Raw genomic sequence first — 14680 nt, forward strand, 5'->3', positions numbered from 1 at the left:
ACTTTACACTGTACATGCAGTTCTTTGATGAAAGTTAATAGCTCACTGTTCTGTATTAGGATTTTAACTCCTAAACTGCAAGTGACAAAAGGATCTCTTAGAATAGCAGCAACCCATGGACCTATTTACATTATATGCACTCTATAATCTGCAGGGTACACGTTCTTTGCAACAGGCACATTAACCCTCTGCGCTACTTTATAGTGAGTCAAAACCTCAACTAGACAAAACTCCGATCTCTCTTCAGGAAGAATATCAATCACAGGAGTTATCTTGACATTTTTTTGTTGCCTAGAAGGTCAAAAAGAAAAGCGGCAGCAGGTGCTTTAAAACCATAATAAACTTGCAAACACGCGCCCCCCGGAAGTCAGCACCCGGTGCGGTGGCACTGGCCGCACCAACCTGCAGCCGGCCCTGCTCTCTTCCGCCCTGGACAAACTACAGTGCACTGCATAGAGGAGAATCACAGGATGCGGACGCGACCTCGAGGCTCGAAATCTGGTTTCCAGCACCAAAGTCGGCAGTTTAAGCCGACGGACCACATCCTCTCCCCTACTTATTAAATATTACCTCGCAAATCCTGAGCAAACACAGGAACCTTCAAGAAGGCCCTACTGGAGATTTTCAGTACATCAACCAATCTTAGGGCGCCATATTTAACTATTGCAGCCAATGGCGTACATGGTAACCTGGAAACAGTAACTACCATCTCCATCACACATCAACCAATTACATCTGTTCTTTAAAAAGAGCTGCGGGCTCTCTCAAGAAACGCAGACCTGGGGAAGATTCAAAGCGCTCCCTGTGCTCAGGTGATTGCTAACTCGTATGAAGGGACAAAGATGCAGCCCTACCGGAAGGAGCCTTAAACAGGAGCTGCAGAAACATAATACTGAGCAAGACTGATGGTTCTACCAATCTATGAGAATAGAGCCAATAGCCCACCGAGTTGTAGATTTTGTGAGTATGGGAGAGAGGCCAAGATACACCTCTCACATTGCTGCCCAGGATGTCCAGCAGCATGCCGCACCTTATTTAAGGCAATGTTTCTAAAACAAGGAATTTCAGCCTGCCAAGCAGCCTTGAGCCATCCATTGTCTGCGAGCTAACAGCCCGACCCATTTAGCTCGGTTTGGCAAATATGTAAACATGCCATTCAACCCCATCAAGGAACTGAAAATTAGGGCTCAATAAAGGGACCACGGCTCAGGTATCATAAACACTATTTTTTTATAAATAGTTACTAATTTCCACTGCTAAAACCACTTCTGTTTTTAAAATCTTAAACCTTTTAATATTTGTATTTATTAATTATTTACATATAAGATATGAAATTGCTCATCAGTTGTTTGTTTATTGTACCGATTTTAAGTGATTGGAACAATAAATGGTTTTTACGGTCAGTCACTCTCCTGCAAGGAGATGTCAAGCCCGCCCAGGCTGCATTCTGCCCCTGCTAAGGAGGTGAAGCCTAAAGACAGGGAGGTTTAATTTCTGCTCTTGAAGTTTTATTCTAAATTTGTGCGGACCTTCTCTAGCAAACTAAATGATTCTCAAAAACTGGAGAGAGTTTGCATGTAATGCATATAGGCGACTCAGAGCCTGATTACAAGGTGTACAGTGCTGAATTTGAGGGACCGCAATCACCAATCCCAGCTTGTAGTTGGCCTCAGCATCATGTAACGACAAGCTGGATCCCATAGATGTGAAATAACCCCGAGGACTTGGGAATACCAGTTCAGCAGGTTCCTCTAAACATGGGGTGGTAAAGTGGAGCAGAGGGGGCATAGTGGGTTGTGGGGTCAGGGTGAGCTCCACTTTAGCTTGGAGGAATGTCCCATGCTCACTCGCGGAGGAAGGAGCTGGGTGGGCCCAGACTGTGCACGCAGCCCCTTCTCAAGAGTCTAATGTGATTTTACTGGGTGCAGAACCACACACCTGGTAAATTTGGGCCAGTGTTCCCACACCTGGTAAATTTGGGCCAGTGTTCCCACACAGGGTAATTTCAGGTTTGGAAACACTGGGTCGCATGGAATCAGCCCCTGAGCCTATAAAGGCTGACCATGACTGACTTGGCATTGCCGTCTTAACTACCATGACAAGTGTGGCAACTAAAGAATGATGATGGGTTTGATGATCACGCTTTTCTTCTCCCAGAAACACTGTATTATCTAATTGTGAAAGAGATGCTCTGAGGTCCTTGGGTGCAGGTGAAATTCAAGGACGGCATTAGTTTGAGCACAAGTTGTTGGCCTACATTCTCATTGGAGAGGGAATCTACTTAAAGGTGGGTCCAACCAGGTAATAAACTACTGGAAAAATCTTTCTGTATCCTGGGCATTCCAGGGGCAAAATTCAGGGGGCATCTGCCAATGAGACTGACGCTCAAATATCATAGGAAAGATGATGATACCCAGGAGACCAAGGCTCAGATATCGTTCGACGGGAACAATGAGGACGTCCAACGAGACTGAGGCTCAGATGTCATTAGATGGGAACTACGGTGATGTCCACGAGACTGAGGCTCAGATATCATTCGTTGGGACCAATGATGTTGGCTAATGAGACTGATGCTCAGATGTCATTAGATGGGAACTATGGTGATGTCCACGACACTGAGGCTTCAGATGTCGTTAGATAGGAACAATGATGTCCCACGAGACTGAGGCTAAGTTGTCATTCGATAGAAACAATGATGATGTCCACGAAACTGAGGCTCAGATGTCGATAGATGGGAACAATGACGTCCCACTAAACTGAGGCTCAGATGTCGATAGATGGGAACAATGATGTCCCACAAGACTGAGACTGAGGCTAGGATGTCGTTTGATGGAAACAATGATGATGTCCAATGAAACTGAGGCTCAGATGTTGTTAGATTGGAACAATGATTATGTCCAACGAGATTGAGACTCAGATGTCATCAGATGGGAACTATGGTGATGTCCACGAGACTAAGGGTCAGATATCGCTCGATGGGAACAAGGTGGATGTCCAATGAGACTGAGGCTCAGATATCATTTGATGGGATTAATGATAATGATGATGTCCAACGAGACAGAGGCTCAGATATCGTTTGATGGGATCAATGGTGATGTCCACAAAACTGAGGCTCAGATATCGTTCGATGGGAACAATGAGGACGTCCAACAAGACTGAGGCTCAGATGTCATTAGATGGGAACTACGGTGATGTCCACGAGACTGAGGCTCAGATATCATTCGTTGGGACCAATGATGTTGGCTAATGAGACTGATGCTCAGATGTCATTAGATGGGAACTATGGTGATGTCCACGAGACTGAGGCTCAGATATCCTTCGTTGGGACCAATGATGTTGGCTAATGAGACTGATGCTCAGATGTCATTAGATGGGAACTATGGTGATGTCCACGACACTGAGGCTTCAGATGTCATTAGATCGGAACAATGATGTCCCACGAGACTGAGGCCAAGATGTCATTTAATAGAAACAATGATGATATCCATGAAACTGAGGCTCAGATGTTGTTAGATGGGAACAATGATGATGTACAATGAGTCAGGGTCAGCTGGTGTTAGATGGGAACTATGATGAGGTCCCCAAGACTGAGGGTCAGATATCGTTCAATGTGAACAATGATGTCTCACGAGACTGAGGCTAAGATGTTGTTTGATGGGAACTATGATGATGTCCAACGAGACTGAGGCTCAATTGTCGTTCGATGGGAACAATGAGGATGTTTGCTTAACTGCTTCTGCGACTGGGATTAAGAGTGCTGAACTGTGTGCATCAGAGAACTAGGTAAGAATTGCACAACCAGCCTTGTTTAGTACTGCTTGGGTGCCAGTTACTCGAACAAGGCAACAGTTAAGTACTGAGAGTACAGCCACAGCTTCAGACAGCAGACAACGCCTTGAGGCTAGGCAGAAATGACTCAGGTAGACATGATCTAGATGGAGCGGTCACACAAGGAATGGTTGAATGGCTGACTTATGTATAAAGCATCACAGGTCCTCGCAGAGTGCAGCTTATGACAGGAAACCACTGTCATTTTTCAAAAAATGCATTCAAGATATTATATATGAAATAAAAAGCACTGCATGCCCTAAATCAAAGCATCCTATACGTTTCTACAGCATTGCGTTTTGCTAATATATTATCGGACAATACTGTAGGCAATGATTCGTTTTATTTCTGTGTGAGTAGCTCCTTCTAATTCCCACAAACATTCTTAAAGCAACTCTCTAAGACTCCCATAAGAACTTAAGAATTAAATAGTATTTTGTAAAAACCCAAGAGCGATCCACTAGAAATGATATGAGAAGAATCCTGAAAAGAGCAGGCAACTATCTTTAGCTCTGGGAGTTCCATTACTTCTCTCTTGAGGCTGAAATAAATAGCTGTGCAGCAATAATGCTACCGCACGCTCTTGCAAAAGGTGTGCGATATAACATGTACTGCATTGTTTCTGTCTTTCCAGGAGCCCATATGAACACTTCTGTATCCCTGACAAACTGCATCCTTGGAAACCTGCCTTGGAGGAAGCTGCCAGTCTACGTGCTCGCACAGTGTGTGGGCTCCTTCCTTGCTGCTGCCGTGATATACTCTCTCTATTATGGTACACTTATCTGCTGGTTACTTGCTTGTTAAATGTGTGAAATGCCTACAGAGCCTGCAACGGAGACACCTGGCTTATTATTTGTCACAAATGTAGGAGATCAGAATATTTGTGGTACCCAGGACAACATGTGCATGGGTTGATATGGTGGAAGGCATAACATGAGTTGTAAAAAGACAGGCAATAAAGAGGCATGTCTAGATCTGCTGCTACTTACAGGCAGTAATATGCATATTTACGGCAGTGTTGCTGGGTGATGAGAACTCTGTTCCTTCAGGTATGTGGAGATGGCCCTTTAGGCCTAGTTTGAGTGAGGCACATGATCGGATTACTGGTGTGCTCCAGTGGAGGGGTCTGGAAGATGAGCTTGCTGGAATCTAGATGCAGCGCTTCGAAGTTTGGATGCTGTGTGATTCCAATTGGTGGCGCTTAGATTGCAGGAGGGTCTGTTATAGAGATGCAAAGATACTTTGGAGATGTGCCTTGAATACTCATATAAGCTGTTTGCAGAGGGCCCGGTTTTGGGAAGAGACACATCCGACTTGGTGACAAAAAGCAGAATTGCTCTAGTGGTAGTGATTTTGGAGAAGTAGCAACATTTCTAGCTGAGAGGGAAGAGTGGGGGATATGCTTGTGTGATGGAGAAAGTAGGCTGTTGATAGTGCATAGGAGTGTTTGTGAGTAAGAATGGAGGGGCATATTATCAAGAAACGGCGTTAAAATTATCGCTGCTTTAGCGGCAGAAAACTACTGCTAAAGCGGCAATAATGGGCTTGATAAGATGCTGCAGAGAATTCCAATAGAAGCCCAGGTTCTGGTGTCAACCTGGGCTTCCATTGGAATTCTCTGCGTGCTTGATAATATGCCCCGGAGTGAGGCGCTAAGATTTAAAATGTACCTTGATTTTTCAATCTCTAGGGCCAAAGATAGCTCAGAACAGACTAGTTTGAATGCTGAAGGGTTCCTGCGGTCTTGTTTGTTGTTAGACACAGGGTAAAGGTGTGAGAGTGAAAGTGTGCAAAGGATATTGTGAGTCAAATGTTTGCTTCAGAACATTATTGAAGTGGTCTAACCATGTGGATTTTTGTGGGGGTGCGATTGTTGTAGATGTGGGACAACATACCCATAACCTAGTGCTTAATGGGGATCACCAGCCCTTATTTTTAGGGACCGCCACTTACTTTTCCACTCAGACATTTACTGAGAACACGTGAGGTAAAAGCACCCAATGCATAAAGCAAAGGAAGAGAAAGACAGAGAAACCATTACAAAGGGTGAAGGAAGAAATCTCCAAAAGTGAGATAAAGGGGCAGGAAGTGAATCAAAGATGCATGAGGCGGATTTAAGTCCACGCAGCTTTGGGGTTCGGCGCACCAGGGTTTAATTGCACCGCTCGCAGGCTTCTGAGCAGAGCCTTGGGCACCGGCACGCATTCTTTTACAAACCAAACACTGCTGAACCATCAGGACAACCCCAGCCCCGCTCCAGCTTAGGAAAGAGCTGAAGACACATCTCTTTAGCGACTGTTACCACTCAATGCAGTAACACTCCTCTCCTGCTCTCAGGACCCAGCGACCCCTCAATGCCCCACTGAGCCTGTCGCTGACTTTGTTCGTGTACAGTGCCCCGCTGCCTTGGATTCATAATCAAATACTACATACTTCAGTACATACATACACCATACATGCATACATAACAAATGGCGAGAAGACTACAGTGGTACTGATCAGAATACATATTAGAAGATGGTCACAAGGAGAAGGGTCAGTGGCGGGAATAGAGTGGGACGGTGTGTTGGAGAAAAGGGAAGAGGGTGGGACAGTGCTGGAGAAAAGTATTCAGCGAAAGTTTTGCCTCAGTCGAGTGTGGCTGCGGAGCGCGTGTTGGGAGTGTTGAGAGTGTGACCAGGGTGGAGCTGGGAGAGCAGCATCTTCTGAGAATGGTGGCTCAGATGGATCAAAGCCTCCGAGGATGATGGCAGGAGTGAAAGAGTCACGTGACCTGGGGTGATGCAGAGTGATACTATGGGCTTTAAATAGTGGAATTGTTGAAAGAGACTGATGTTCAAAGGAGGACATTTTGAGGAATTGCTCTGCGAGGAATGGTAGTTTGTTGCAGCCTGGGTGGGCGTCCCATGAGAAGAAATAAACACCGAAGGATGCTTTGTGGTCCCTCTCGAAGGGTGTATGTGGTGGTTAGTGGTTGATCTCAAAGAATGGTGAATGTAAGAGAATGGAGGTGAGGTTGTGTGACTATGAGGAGACCAGAGGGTTTAGAGATGCAATTCAAGGAGTAAGAGGCGAGCAGTAATGTCCTGCTGAAGCTTGAATTATTGGAATGTTGATTAGAGTGGTGTAAAAATGGAGTCCTCTGGGTGAGACGAGTGGTGTACAATCAAAGTACCTCAGGGCTTCTTTATGCACCAGGCACCTCGGGTAAGGTTATTAAATATGAGATGAAAAATATATTCAGGGGTATATTTAGATGCAGATGGCCAGTGGTACAGGATATTTAGCAGTGCAGCTGAGAGCAGTGGACAGTATCTATATTCAGGTCCATGAGGAGTACAAATATGAAGCCAGCAGCCTAATGTTGTATACAAGCAAGACTTAAAAAGCTCTATAGCAAGTCAAAGTGATTTTTCCTGCTCACACTTGTTCAGATCATAGTCTCAGGACACATTGCCTCTGCTGAGGCCAAAGGACAGAATCCGGTGGCAGTTCAGTGTTTTATTTCAATACTGTAGAAGAATATTGTACACTGAATACCCTCTAGGAGAGCAGTCAGTGTGTTGTGCGCCACACTGCACCGTGACATCTTCACAGTGCCGCGGTCATCTGTCAGGGTAACTTTAAACTTTGGCATATGTGCTGGATCAGACCTCAAGACAGAGGAGTTTTCAATTCGATTAGAATTGTTTCAGCAGGTTAAAAACAGCCATAAAAGTGCATACAGTAAATATACAACATAAAAAGCCACGGTTCCCTAAAAACAGATATTAAGGACAGCCCCTCCTCCTCCCTTTGTTCATATCTAACACACACTGCTTTTCCTGAGGTGCATTGCTCCATTGTAAAAAAGTGTGACATTAAAACGTACAAAGGGGTCTCCAAGTGCAAACAGATAGCGCAGTGCATTTTTGTAGTCTCTAATATTCTGTGCAAGAAAAATTGGTTTCAGGTAATAATTCCTAAGATTCTTCTAGAATTCACAAACAACATAAAGTGCCGGGTGATTTGCTTGTACCGACCATCACAGGGACAGGGCGTCAATGCTGGTGGGTGTAACTTCATTTTGGGGAAGGCAACTAGATGATGTACTGTGCCCAAAAGTAACAAAAGGAATTTACTCTTGTTATTGGGGAAACCCCTATAAAAAAGAGTCTACACTTTTGTACCTTCCTCCAGCAAGCCACTGAATACATTTTGGTTTTATTATTCACCATTTTCTTAGATTCCAGAAAGGCCCCCAATGCATTCATCAGCTTCTGCAGGCCAACCGGTGTCCTGGATAATAAAACTGCATCGTCAGCGTATAACAGCACAGGAACAGGATGTCCGGCGATGCTGGGCACAGTGGCCTGCAGATTCTGAAGGGCACCATCAACCCCATTAGAGGAGTTTTCACAGCAGCCCCCTCCCAAAGCTTGAACACATTGGCCTCTCTTAGAAAGTTCAATTCATGGTCTGGACCCAGACAGTCATTGGCCTCTCAGCAGAAAGTGACATCAACGCTTTTAATAATGTAACTGGATAATGCCCACTAAGAACTGAACTCCTAAAGGCCACTGGATGGGGGATGTTAATGATTGGTGCATCTCTGCTGGTCTGGCTGGATGAAAGTCTGCACAGCTGTTCAGGGCTCAGTTTAGTATTAGGTGTCTCAGTCCAATGTAAGCCAATAAGTAACTGTAAAAGCACTGAGGTGATATAAGTTTTGTTTATTTACTTCTTTCTCAGAGGCACTGATTAACTACTGTGGAGGAAACCTTACAGTAACAGGGCCATGTGCCACGGCAGGCATCTTTTCTACCTACCCTGAAGCATACCTGTCTCTGGGAGGCGGGTTTCTGGACCAGGTGAGTGATGCAGGCAGCTGTACCAATGCATATTGATCTAGTGCTCACATCACTGCCTGTGGGATTGACTTGCTTTTTCCAGTGGGTGAACTGGATGATGTAGATGTCTTTTTAATGCCCCAAAGGTAGAATAGCTTTAAATGTCACCTGCATTACTGCTAGTCGCTCACAGTTTAAATAACCCTACTGTCTGCTAAGGTCCTTCTCCAGTCAGTGCCGTCAGAAGATAAGATGATAAACAAACGAAGGTGCCGCCCAGTGTCCCTAGGAACCGCGTAGATGTTTATAAACAAATAATGTGGTTCCCTCAGGGGACGCTTAAGCTCTGCTTCCCAGTGGTTCATTTGTAAAAAAAATAAGTGCTGGGGCTCTGGTCAGGAGGCAGCTTACAGCAGCCCATTTGTCCAGTTTGCGTCACCTAAAACAGAACCAACCACTAAACATGAAAGTGGGGAGCGGATGTGGTGTAAAGCCCAGAGCTGGCGACTTTGGAGCTGGCGAACAAGGTTCGAGTCATGGCGTCAGCTCAACATCCTCTGATTCTGGGCAAATCACTTAATCTCCCCATAAATTAATGTGTCCTTAACTGGTGCTCATGAAAAGCGCCTGTGTTGATGATTAAGTACCGGAAACCACCGGCTCAAATTAAGCATTGGTGCTTCCAAAGCAAAAGAGATACACGTGGACATAGAAAGTAATTCAGGTAGACCAGCTATACCAGGATACCCCTATATTCTTCTCTGCTCCGTCCTGTGCAGGTCTAGGGCATAAAGAATTATATATGACGCACTTACAAAACATAACAGATTACATGCAGTAGGTGCTCTTGGTGTATGCGACCCAGTGTAAGTGACTGGTGAGAAAATCAGTGAACAAGAGGTGCACAGTGGAACATAAAGCATACAATGTTGACTTATAGATGCACAAACCCAAGAACAGGGAAACCCTACATTCAAGGCCCCACATATGGCTCTTTGTAATAAGGTCAAGCCACATTCTGTTGTCACGTGTATCTCTTTTGCCGACTTAAGCTTCCCCTGAGGGAACCACATTATTTGTCAGAAGATAAGAGTCAGGTCGAGCTGGTCAGAGGGCCAGCAGGTTGAAGGAAATGCTGCCAGTAAATTATTCCTTGGATTTGGCGCTTTGTCTAGAAATTTGAGGATTTTTTTATTCCCACCCAATGCGATAGCAGACTCAAGAAAAGAGGAGCTACGGGGAATTACCTTAAAGCACAAGGGATGCAGAGTCAGACATACGCTTCTAACACAGCAGATACCATCTGCCAGACTTACTGTACAGTGACGGACATTTCAACTCTGTGGAACACAGAAAAGGGCCCTTCGCATTTAACCTCAGACATATAACGCTTCGAATGTATCTTTGCTGACGCGGAGGGATCTTCTTTGCTTGAGCACTTCTTTGTCACAGGGGCAGGTGTCGCAGGATCCTGTGAATGTTAACTACACACAGAATATAACACATTATTTTATAAGTGACCCTCTATGCACACGAGAAAGCTTTATCTGCACAGTATACCTGCAACGCATGCTATTTATGGCAATCTAGTAGCCGGATGTAGCTGTTATAATGCGGGCACTTTAACAGAACTTTAACTCCCTCAGAAATGCTGGGCATCCATACAACAGCCTGCCCTTGACACTGTCCCCAGACATTGGCACAAACCTATCAATAACACTTGTCCAGCTCACACATTAAACACTTTTAAAAGCCTAAAATGTATTCTTAAAAACAACACGAACCCTGCCAGACAGGTGTTTGAGACACTCTACCCAACATAAATTCCGTTTATGCTCATTTGAAAATTTGTATACAGTGTTCCCCAAAATGAAAAAGATTCAAAGGTGCACATTATGCAATGTCCAAACCCTGAAGAGGTGGTAGGGTGTTTAATAGCTGTGGCCTGTCCATATGGACTGATGGCCGCCCCCTTTTTCCTGGCAAGCAGAGTGTATGTCAGGCTGAACAAAGGCCTGACATCTTCTTGTTCAGGTCAGGCAGCCAAGAGTTAGACATATGCCAAATGCGCATGCTCATGGCTGCCAGAGCTGAACTTTGCCAGGCTGAAAATTTCACAGCCCTATGGGCGTAGCCTGCTCAGCCTGGCAAAAGTACCTCGAGGCCCTCCCCCTTGGACCAGAGCGCTTCAGTTTTACTCACTGATGCACCCATGGCTGAGTGTCAATCAGTGACACCTAGTCACAGAGTGGGGTGGAGTCAGCAGTCTCACTGACCTTATCCCACTCTTTGATGAGTGAGGGGCTTCTGCCTTCCCTCATTGGCTGATCTTGGAAGGCAGCAGTCTCAACCCTCCTGGGACCGCCGAAGATTCCCCCTCAGAAAGCTGAATTGAAGGTAAGTTTTAAGTGATTTTTTATGTTTCCTGCTTGTATGAATGTATGTGTAGTTGTGAGTGAGTGTTGTGAATAGGTGTGTGTGTGTGTGTGTGTGTGGGATTACGTGGGTGTGAGTGAGTGTGTATGTGTGCGTATGTGGCCACCCGCCTCCGTCCTTGGTAAAATGACTGGCGGCCGCTGGTATTTAAAAAGTTACCTCTCGTGCTCTGCACTGAGGTAAACAAAAAAGTGATTGGTGGATTGCTTTGGGTCACAATTCAGCCAAGGTATGAAGGTGAGCAAAAAATGATGAAATGGATCATGGCCCAGAGTAATTACCAGTGGGTGGATTATTTCAAGCCATCCACCCATCTCGTTTTGTTGCCCTCAATGCAATGCCCTACGTGTGACGCGTATGACCACCCATGGGCCCTGTGCTCACTGTGCCATGGAGCTCAAGTCGTGCCCTACAGACGAGGCTTAAATACTGTTGGAGCAGGAACAAGACTGTTTTGCATATGGCTAGATCCAGGCTGAGGTGGCATAGTGGGCAAAAATACAATGGACTGGATTGCTCGCCAAAGTAATACTAGTGGCTGAGATTAATTCAAGCTATCCACCCATTATTGTTTTTGTTGTCCTCCTGCAATGCATGGAACAATCAGCCACTCATGGCTTTTTAAACAACAGGCTCTGCATGTTTTACATCCGTACCTCTGATGATAAAAGAGAAAACTACAGGTCAGAGAATGTAAAATGCTATTCAATAAGATGTAAACAATGTCTAAATCTGTCACACCTCACATAGGGACACTTGGCAGCTAAGGATTCAGAGGGTGAACATGGATTTAAAACATGGAAGGCCAGGAAAACTGTCATATGCATCCAATAAGTCTTAGTAAAGATGAGTATTGCATGCAGGATATAGGTATGCTAATGCAAATGATATATACAAAGAAAACTATTTGTTTACAGATTGCAGGTTGATGCCTATGATTCTCACAAAGTTAAGCTTCTAGCGATTCACAAAGGTCCATAGCCTGGTCACAAAAAAAATGGAAATAATAGATCTCAAGAACGCCTCCTGCTGCTATACATTGCAAATGTGCTATAACTTCAACTAGAAAAAATGTACAGATGAAGAAAGCACTTTCCCTACACCCCACTGAAATACAGTCATCATCCAGAAACACCTTGCATTTACCCAGGGGCGGCTCCTCCGTAATGGCGGAGGAGCGTTGCCCCACTGCCCAGAGTCAGCAGACGATAACTAAAATGATAACGCAATGGTATTATAATTTTATTTATTGTTGTCTCAGCCGTGCAGTGAGTATAGGGCGGGGCTGGGCATTGAGGAGGAGGAGTGTGCACTTATAAGGGCGCATGTCAGTTTGGCCGGCCGTCTTAGGCTGGCCAAACAGACATGCACACTTCAACCGAATTGTGTTGCACAGCGGGGTTGGAGAAACAGCGTGGACACACAGGCACTGTCTGAGTAGCATACCAGGCCGCTCAGACCAATCCTGGTGCTGCGCTCATGCTAGGTATAGCATGACAGCAGCGTCTGGATTGGGTGGGGAACCTGTGCTTTGAGGCCCATCCACTTCCGGGCTGGACGAAAGAAGCAACGAGGCAGCCTGCCGCATCTGCGGGAGCGGAGCTGCAGCTAAGTCTTTTTTATTTTTATTTTATTCCCCAACACATCCCACGCCCCGGCCACCCTACCAATTTAGATAGGTGGCTACCGCCACTGCTTTTACCTTTCTAATCGAGTACCTTTAACTTGTTTTTTGGGCAGGACTGGCCACGGAACAAGTTTGTGAATACTTACAAAGGTCCAACTTCGTGGTGTAATTAACATTTTACCATCAATTTCTTCAATCATGGAAAGCTGATCAGACTGAGCTTTGCGGCCAGCTTCTACACATCATCCTCACACACACAGACTTGCACACGAGAAAAGACGCCAACGTTGAGACTTAGGTACAAGGTTGACGCTAACCCACCCACTGATATAACTGTGAGGCATCTTTTACATCCACATGCAAGGCGAACAGCATTCAACACTAACACAGGTATGAGATGGTCTTATGTAGGTTGCCAGTTGCACCTGGTGTACAGCTGGTTTGAGCCTTGGTTTACAATCTTCCCCATGGATGTGTGATAGTTGCAGTACGATGAGAGTCATCCTGCACATATACCTTGCTCTCCCCATACACATTTGTGCAGGCATGAATTGGAGACATGTCTGAACATATTATTCACAACAAACACTGGTAAAAGAAATCTTCGGAATATGGGAGATAAGGAGTGCATGAGCTGTCTCCGGGGCAGCTGTCCATGAAAATACATCCAGTACATTAGAGCCTGTGGTATGTTTCAGAAGAGGAGTTGGTTGAGGGAATGGCCTGGAAAGGCAGCCAGAAGGTTAGGGTCTATTCCATGTAAGGGGCAGGACATTTAGCACAAAACAGGTCTAATGCCTGAAGGCAAGTTCATTGCTACTGAGAAAGAAATCAGAAACTCGGGAAAGATGATTGAAGTCAGACACATGCCTAATGCAAACAACAGCCAGAAAGTATCAAAACGACTCTAAGTGGCGATTGCCATTTCAATGGGCCAGCGCTCCGCTGTCATCAGTTGGAGCATCTAATGCTGAAGTCTATACACTTATTTTTCAGTACAATAAGCGAAGGAAAGGACACGTGATCAAACAGAGACTTCTGATAGAAACTAAGGAGCAGGCGCCAGGCTCTCCTTGTGGGAAGGATGTGAGAAGACCTTGGGGACAGGCTAGGGTAAAAAGGCTGACCACTAAATCTGCAGTTCTCGCTAAGTTGGGTCAGCTTCAGAATGAGGCGAAGCTTACTTGAACAGCCAGGCTTAATGTACATTGTACAACATGGGATAAAAAGATGCCAGTGCATTTAAAATATGTGTAAATGTTCTACGGTCATGCTTTAGTATGCAGTAAGCAGGTATAACATGGAATTCACAATTGTTAGTACAAACAGCTAGGTATACGAAAAAGTATGTCCTCACTGCTATATTATATTGATTTTTATAGCGCACTAATCACCCGTGAGGGTATCCAGGCGCTTGGGCAGGTGTGTAGGTTTGTGGTCCCCAAGGTGCTTATACAAAGAGCCAGGTCTTCAGCTTCTTGTGGAATTCAAGAGGTGAGGAGGAGGCTCTGGGTTGTTGAGTGAGGTCATTCCATTTCTTGGGTGTGATGCAGAAGAATGAGAGTCCTCCAGCTTTGCGTTTGTGGATGAGGGAATGAGTGTGAGTGAGGCAGAGCGTAGGTGTCTGGTGGGTTGATGAAGGTGTATGCGTCTGGTGGAAGTCTATGATGTGCTCCGGCGGGGTAGGGCAGATTTCTCAACTTACCTCAATCATGTACACTATAAGCACTTGGAATGTCACCTTAGAGTCCGTTGTCTGTATGATCCTTTGACCCTCCTTCGCTATCTTTATATGGCATATAAATACCTCCATGTGCCATCAATCCATCGGCCTCCATGGCCAGAGCCCATCGGTCTCCTCATACATTTACAGGTCCCTGATCTTGCACGTGCATCCTTAACGCTCAGTCCCTACAAAGAATATCCCACAATCTAGACCTCACTCAAGTCAGCGGCAAAC

At 45.3% G+C, this 14680-nt stretch overlaps 1 protein-coding gene across 1 annotated transcript in view; it reads left to right on the forward strand.

Moving 5' to 3' along the window:
• LOC146863876 (aquaporin-7-like) overlaps positions 1–14680 on the forward strand; it is a 134946-nt gene that overhangs the window by 109824 nt on the left and 10442 nt on the right. Inside the window, exons 4-5 of the mRNA XM_085628906.1 lie at positions 4463–4600; positions 8560–8678. Coding sequence (XP_085485032.1) covers positions 4463–4600; positions 8560–8678 — 257 coding nt within the window. The remainder of the gene's footprint in view (positions 1–4462; positions 4601–8559; positions 8679–14680) is intronic.

This window comes from Triturus cristatus, chromosome 2_1 (genome assembly GCF_964204655.1).
Source record: "Triturus cristatus chromosome 2_1, aTriCri1.1, whole genome shotgun sequence".
Taxonomy (NCBI): Eukaryota; Metazoa; Chordata; class Amphibia; order Caudata; family Salamandridae; genus Triturus; species Triturus cristatus.